This window comes from Pterocles gutturalis, unplaced genomic scaffold, assembly GCF_000699245.1.
Source record: "Pterocles gutturalis isolate BGI_N339 unplaced genomic scaffold, ASM69924v1 scaffold10446, whole genome shotgun sequence".
NCBI classification, from domain to species: domain Eukaryota; kingdom Metazoa; phylum Chordata; class Aves; order Pterocliformes; family Pteroclidae; genus Pterocles; species Pterocles gutturalis.
Window position 1 is genome coordinate 464 of NW_010103090.1, and position 8106 is coordinate 8569.

General features: G+C 37.2%; 1 protein-coding gene across 1 annotated transcript in view; it reads left to right on the forward strand.

The window, feature by feature from the left end:
- Window positions 1–201: 201 nt before the first annotated feature.
- Window positions 202–8106, forward strand: part of NSUN6 (NOP2/Sun domain family, member 6) — a gene marked incomplete at its 5' end in the record, with an annotated part of 14951 nt that continues 7046 nt past the window's right edge. Inside the window, 3 exons of the mRNA XM_010086556.1 lie at window positions 202–355; window positions 1240–1321; window positions 4508–4627. Of these exons, the coding sequence (XP_010084858.1) occupies window positions 202–355; window positions 1240–1321; window positions 4508–4627 (356 nt within the window). The remainder of the gene's footprint in view (window positions 356–1239; window positions 1322–4507; window positions 4628–8106) is intronic.

Genomic DNA, 8106 nt, shown 5'->3' on the forward strand with positions numbered 1-8106 from the left:
TACCTCTAGCCAATAGCCATTGTTCACCATGTGCACTTTCAAGCCTAGTATCAGTTAATCTTTGTCTTTGATTGCATTAAGAAAGTTTAAATATTGCTATGATATAGGAGTTGAAGTAAGTAGTCTACTGAAAGTCTTGGATTATTTGTTCACTACTGTCATGTCAAGTAATCTAAAAAATTTCCGTTCTTCTTTGCGCAGTTATGAAAGCTGGAGATCTGGTCTCAGTGTATTCAGATATTGAAGGGAAATGTAAAAGAGGAGCCAAAGAATTTCAAGGAGTCAAAGTTTTCCTTGGAAATGGGATTTCAGCACTGAGTCGCAGTGAAATCTTTAGTTCAAGTGGACCGTTGAAGTAAGTCCATAGTAACAGCAATCTACACCTACACCTTTGCAAGGGGAAGGAAGAAGATGGGAAGACATTTTGAAATGTTCTGTACCCTGTGTGAAACCACAGGATGGCTTTGACTGAGACCTGTGTTGCATGTTGGGATTTCCAGTATTTTTGGGGAAGCATTATTTTCTGGCAGTATAGTAGAATTGTTCCTCCTGCTATCTTCTGTAACTTCACAACTAAGGTAGAAGCAATGGGATGGCAATTATGATTAACAGACTACAGTAAGTATTAGCAGACTCAACGCTTAGTTTCATAGTGGTATCCAGATACCAGTTTACCTGAGAGGTAGGAGGAAATAAATGGGAGCCTTTTCAGAATTTATGTTTAGCATATGACTTCAATAATATAGAACAGAAGTGACAGTCTCACTGTGACAGAATTGCATATTGGTAAATTGTTCTGTACCACTTTTCTGTTTAGGTGGAACAGAAGTGCTGCCTTATCCATTTCTCCATCTCCTAAAAATATTTGTAGGTGCTGTTTTGGTGAAATTAATATATTTAAATCTTTTTTAATGCATTTCCTTACATTATCAAGGCTTGGATTAGGTCTCGGTTTGTCATGTGTAAAAAAAAAAAGATAAATCTGCTTTATGTAATTTTTACAGATAGTTCAAATTTATATTGTAGTACAGTTTTTGTTATGGTTTACCCAATTTAATAATGTAATTTTAAAGATTATCAGATAACAAAATTGTAAAAGTATTTTTCTTAGTTGATTTATAAGTGCTTTCATTTTTGTAGAATTATTCTCTCAAGTTTCTATTTGTAAGCATAATGATTTTAATTGAATACTGTTAAAGATTATAAATCTGAGTAGATTTTTTTTTTCATGTTTTTCAGTGGGATGGGCATAAGAATGACAGAGCCGGTCTACCTTAGTCCTTCATTTGACAGCGTGCTCCCTAGTCATTTGTTTTTACAGGTATGTTTGTTACAAAAATAGAAGTCTGTACTATTTGCAGAATAATGAATATCCTCTAAGCACACATTAATATTTTATATATTCATGGTGTAATATGGCACCTAATTCACTCTTTGGATTTAAAGAATACAAAACATTTAGAATTAAGTCAGTATCTACATGTAGGTGGTTTAAGCATCTGAGATATTATAAGGGACTTCAAAGTGACTTAAGAGATATTAACTTAAAAAACTTAGAAATTCTTTTTGCACAGATACTCTTCATAGAACTTCTAGTTTTTGGAGTCTGCCTATGAACTCTGAAATATGATCCTCTTTCGGGGTACATCCTTCTGTAGGTAATCAGGAAAATCTCCAAGTATTAGGTTGAATTTAAGTTGGAGAGAAAATAATGTCTTTTTAGCTCTAATTAAAAAAAATCCATCTGAACAAAATAACCATAAAAAAATCTACAGTAGCAGAGCTTTCACTACCTCCTACCATAAAACTGCAAAGCTTCCAGAGAATGACAAATTTTTGTGTAGTTTTTGTTGTGAAATTTAATAACTTATTTCAAGCTAGCTTTTCCTTTCACTTCTTTAATATTGGTGGTACCTGTACTCCTTTCCTCCCACAATAAAACTAATTAAAAGCAATACTCAGACATGACTATTGGCCACCTGTGCTATTTTGAAATGTAGGATGATGAAATCATGGAACTTTCTAGTTTTCTTAGATCAGGTAAAATTATTGATTTCCGTTTGCTGACATAGAAGATAAGGTGAACACCTCAATTAGTTTTCTAAAACAATTAGTCTTCCAACAGTGGTGTTGTATTTTTTTGATATAAATATGATGATTTAGCAGCAGAGTTTAAAACAAAATCAAGCTGTCCAGCCTTCAAAAAAAATTTTAATCTTCAAAGCAAATATAAACTTTATCTCAAATAAACCCTTGTTCAGAGATATTCTCTGAAATTCGAAGTTATTTCCTCATTTGATTTGTATAACTCTCACTCTATAAGGTAAGTCCTTTATTACAGTGAATTGTCTTTGTCTTTATTTCTTTTGTCACAAGAGTCAGTTTAGCAGATGAGTTATTTTAATGCACATATTCTGTTTGTAATTGATCTTAATATTTTTAAATCAGCATCAGTGCTGTCTTCTGGTGTGGGCAAAGGGTGGTTTATGAAGCAATATATTGTCTCATGGCCTGCAGTAAAGGAGACACCTTTTCTTCCCTGATTCAGCTTGTCAGAGTACTTTATTCCAAGGAACAGAATTGTTAGAGAGACTGGTTATTTAACAGACTGGTGTACATGAGAATTTAGCTTCTGTGCACTGAGGTCTGTGTCTTAGTAGTGGGATGTAGATTTGGGTGCCAACCTTAGACACTAAAATTCAGAATTGTGTAGTAGTTCAAAATTCTTTTTATTTCTGTTTGAAGTGTAGGTTGTTTGGGTTTGGGGTTTGATTTTTTTAATTTAATATCACAGAATAGTTGAATTTGCCCTCTGGAGGTCATCTAGTCGAGCCTCCCCTTCTCGAACGAGGGTCAGCTGGAGTAGTTTACTCAGGGCTATGTCCAGCTGGGTTTGAATGTCTCTAAGAATGGAGACGCTCTGGGCAACCTGTTCCAGTGTTTGATCATACAGTTTAAAAAAAATAAATAAAGCTTTTTCTTATGTGAAATATGGGAATTTCCCATATTTCAGTTTGTGCCCATTGCCTCTGGTCCTGTCACTGGATGCCTCAGAGAAGAGCCCATCTTCTACATGGACAAGATTACACTGAGCCTTCCGTTTTCCAGACTGAACAGTCCCTGCTCTCTCAGCCTCTTCTGCCATGTCAGGTGCTCCAATCCCATTATCATCTCTGCCACCCTAGTCTGGACTCACTCCAATACGTCCGTGTATTGGGAAGCCCAGGAGTGGACACAGCACTCCAGATTTGTCACATCAGGCATCAGGGATGAGCAGAGAGGAAGAATCACTTCCCTTGAGCTGGTGGCAATACTTTTGCTAACACAGCCCAGGAGGCTGTTGACGTTCTTTGCCATAAGGGCATATTGCTGGATCATATTCAGCTTCTTGTCCACCAGGATGCCCAGGGCCTTCTCTGCAAAGCTGTCTTCCAGCCAGTCAGCCCCAGGCTGTATCAGTGCACCCTGTGCAGGAGTTAGCATTTCTATTTGTTCACCTTCAGGAGATTCCTGTTTCTCCATTTCTCCAGCCTGTCAAGGTCCCTCTGAATGGCAGCACAACCTTCCAGTTTATCAACTACTCTGTCCAGTTTTGTATCCCCTGTAAACTTGTTTAGGGTGCACTCTGTTCTATTAGCCAAGTCCCTAAGGAAGAGGTTCGACAACATTGGCACGAATGTCCACCCCTGGGATACACCACTGTTGAGTGGCCTCCAACTGGACTTTTTGCCACTGATCACAGCACTTTGAACCTGGCGTTTTCGACTTGAATTTGCCATGTGTGAGTTGAAGGCCTGCACCTGATAGTGTTAGCATCTAGTTATTGTTCATTTTTTTTTTTTAACATGGTGTCATGGAACTTGAAACTGCTAACCAAAGACAACGTGTAGTAAAGACATCTTTAAAAGGCTTTTATACCTTTGTGTTGAAACAAGTTCAAAGAGAATATTTCAGAATATTTCAGTAGTGCATAAGGTGCAATACTGTGCACAATTATTGCATAGTAGTTATCTTCAGTGCATCTGTTCTGTTTATACAATTAATAGTGCAGTTCAGCTTCTTGGTACTTTCATTCAGCAAGTTTAAACTCCTGCCTATTCACCTTACTGGTTGTTACTATACTATGCCAGTATGTTCATGTAATAAATGTTTCAATAAAAAGATCAATATAAAATATTTCTAATACGCAGAGCTGCTCTATATCTGTCATAGTATCAGATTATTTTATTTTGACTTTTAGCATTGTAGTCTTCGTAGTTGTGACCCTTAAACTTCAGTCATAGATACTCATATATAGCTTTAAGTAAAAAAGGAGCCACTGGAGACTTCTGACCTATACTGTCTCTTTTATATAAATCCCAGTATTTCATTTTAATTTTCTGTTAAGGAACTTACAAGTATCTTCGCTGCTGAATGAATTTTTGTTTCAATGTGTTTATCATTCCTTAATACAGGACTTGATACAGGACATAAGGTTTGAATTCTCCCATGTTTGTTTTTATGATAGAACTTGCCTTCTGTGGTCGTGAGCCATATTTTAAACCCTCAACCAGGAGAGAGAATTTTGGACATGTGTGCTGCCCCTGGAGGAAAAGCAACCCATCTTGCAACATTAATGCACGACCAGGTAAGAGAAGTCATTGAACGTTTTCTGTCTCAGTGAAGAAAGTCTGACAGCTTTTTGCACAGCTCACTTCACTTAGCTGTCAAAATGCCCAGATAACTTAAGCAGCAAACCATTAATATTTGAAGGTTCTGCTTACCAATATATTTTGTTACACATCAGAGCTACTGAAATGGGCACACACTATCTTTATCAAATAGTCACCATCACATTTAAAACCTTAGTTGTGCAAAACTGTCGTGTTGAAATATGTTTGATTTAACTTTTGAAATGATATTGATTTGTTTATAATGGGAGAATTTGCAACATGCAAGGCAAAGTTACACAGGAATATGGTGGATTCATGAAACTGAGGAAGTCAAGGGTTGCTGCTGTGTGCCAAAAGAATGCACAACTCTGTACAAAAACATATTAAAAAGCTCACAATCCAATGAACCTTCTCCTCAGTAAAAATTACCAATTCTGCAGTACAGATGTGATCTTAAATTCAATTTCTAGTCTGAATTTGTCATTCTAAGGTAGAAGGTCACAAAACCAAAAATATCACATAAGAAAATAACAATGTGAGAAGAAACAAAAGAATAATATTTAAAGAAAGATAAAGGAAAATAACATGCAAGTCAACAAGAATGTGGATATAGGCATAATGATTTGCATATATCAAATTGGTATATGCAAAATGAAAGATAGAAATGCTGGTTACTCTTTTCTAGCAGAGAGGGGAAAATGTGTAATATTTCCTAAAAAATTTTTGTAATGTGTTATTATTTTGGTTGGAATGGGGTTTTTAGAATACATCATATTATTTAGAAATCTTGCATGTAGATTATGCAGTACTTCAACAGTTGTCTGCATTAATGAGAAGGTGCAGTGGGTAGTGATGGGAGTGTATTTAGAAAAGAGTCAGTTTTGTGAGGGTTTGCTTATTGAAGTGTTTGTTCCCTCAGTATGGAAAGTTTGCAAACATGCACTATATGCATTAGACAGTCATTAGCCATTTATTAGATAGATTTATAGAGCTTCCAGTAAAGAATTTCAGTGTGAAAAATAAATCTGTAAAAGCATATATTTCTGTCATGGATTTATTTACATCTATACTTTTTCCATCTATGTATGTACATTTTGTGTAACTTTGCGTAAATGGTTTTTTGCCTTAGTAATTTTAGATATTTTGATTGTGCTTACTTCCAGCTAAGTGGTAAAGATTAAGAATACAGACAAAGAAATTTACCTGAATTCGTCTTCCTTTTCTGAGTGTATAATTTTGATTTAAGATATGTCAAAAATATATGCTCCTTTAGCAAATTTGCACTGCTTTTTGATTCTCAAGTTCCATTCACAGATTTTCTGTACTAAATTTCCATAGACAGTGTATTAAATCATTAACATTTCACAAATATTTGGATCAATCTTACATTATTTGTGATTTAATTGTAAAAATTAATATATTATATTTAGATGAGATAATCCACATATAAAATTACAATGTATTGTTAAGAGCTTTTAAATAGGATTTGGGAATAGTTAAAGCTTGAGAATTTATTACTGGATCCCAGTCCAGACCACTGTTTTTTCCAGATGTCTTTCAGGATATGGTTCTGGCAGTAGCTGGCAGATGGGGAAGAATTGTTGTCTCCAGCTTGTTCTTTTTTCTCAGAGTTTCTCAGGAGAGGGACTTATAGCCACAGTACAGCACATGTGCAGCAAATATGCTGTTTTATCAACAGACCTAACTTTCAAGTAAAATCAGTTGATAGTGTGCATGGTAGTGTCTGGAAAGCTGCCTGGGGGAAAAGGACCTGGGGGGGCTGGTCGGCAGCTGGCTGAACATGAGCCAGCAGTGTGCCCAGGTGGCCAAGAAGGCCAACGGCATCCTGGCCTGCATCAGAAACAGTGTGGCCAGCAGGACTGGGGAAGTGATTGTGCCCCTGTACTCGGCACTGGTGAGGCCGCACCTTGAATCCTGTGTTCAGTTTTGGGCCCCTCACCACAAGAAGGACATTGAGGTGCTGGAGCAGGTGCAGACAAGAACAACGAAGCGGGGGAAGGGGCTAGAGAACAAATTTTATGAGGAGTGGCTGGGGGAACTGGGGTTGTTTAGCCTGGAGAAAAAGAGGCTGAGAGGAGACCTTATCACTGTCTACAAGCTACCCGAAAGGAGGTTGTAGCGAGGAGGGTGTTGGTTTATTCTCCCATGAAACAAGCAATAGGACAAGAGGAAAGCCTCAAGTTGCACTAGGGGAGCTTTAGATTGGATATTAGGAAAAATTTATTCACTGAAAGGTTGTCAAGCATTGGAACAGGCTGCCCAGAGAAGTGGTTGAGTCACCATCCCTGGAGGTATTTAAAAGATGTGTAGATGTGACACTAGGGACATGGTTTAGTGGCAGACCTAGCAGTGTTAAATTTATAGTTTAACTCAATGATCTTAAGGGTCTTTTCCAAACTAAATGATGTTATGATTCTGTGATTCTATGTGCAACAGGCTGAAGGGTTCAAATAGGGGAGAAGCAGTGGCATGTGGTCAGTGAGTGCTCCTGTAAGAGGTGATTTGGCTCACAGTAGCTGAAGGCTGGACATCATTGACACACCATAAATCCTTTTTAACTTCTTAGTCTTAGACCTGCACATTGGCTAACATGACATACAGTCAAGAGCTTATCTTTACTGTACTTTTTTTTTTTAACATGGTCTGTCTTGGTCGTGTTGCCTTTCCGTGAGCCCCTAGAGAACCATCATGAAGTAGGAAAAAATTGTTATGTTTTCTCAGAAGGTTCTAATTGCTATAGCAAGTCTAGTAGAGGTTTTTGGTCTTGCAGTTTTTTGAAGGTAGTATTGCTGTTCTGAATTTTACTGATGCTACTGAAAATGGTTTCTTTCCTTTGTGTTTACACATTTCATCTAGCATATAGAGATGTGTGTTTGTTTTGATTTATCTTGGAGAGAAAAAGAGAAATCCTATTCTTACGTAAAAGGAATAATATTTAATTGGGGTTCCCCTCCCCCTACCATGTCTAAATTTATTCTAGTATTTACAGTATTTCCCAAAAGATCTTGAATGACAACTTCTGCAAGTGTAACAGTGTAAGTCTGAGCAAACCACAGGTGTGGCCATGGGCCTCCTTTCCTCAGGACTGACATGTATGTGATCATGTTTCCTACCATCTCCATGCAGATTTAAAACCTGTTGACCTATTTTTACTGTGTATTTGGGATGTCTATCCTCTTTCAAATGATTACATTTTAACCTAACTTAGTGCCCAGTAAAACCGTAAAAAACAAACAAAAAGAAACAAACAAAAACCCCACTTGCTAGAAGTCAGACATTATAGGCCCCCTTAGGCACTGACTGTGCCAAGCAGCTAGTACCAGTCAGAATGCACAGCTTCAGACTAGTATCTACCCTAATGCAGGTATCATCAAAAATACGGAGAACAAGGACTACTGGAGTGTGGATTTACGAATAACAAGATGCTGTAGGG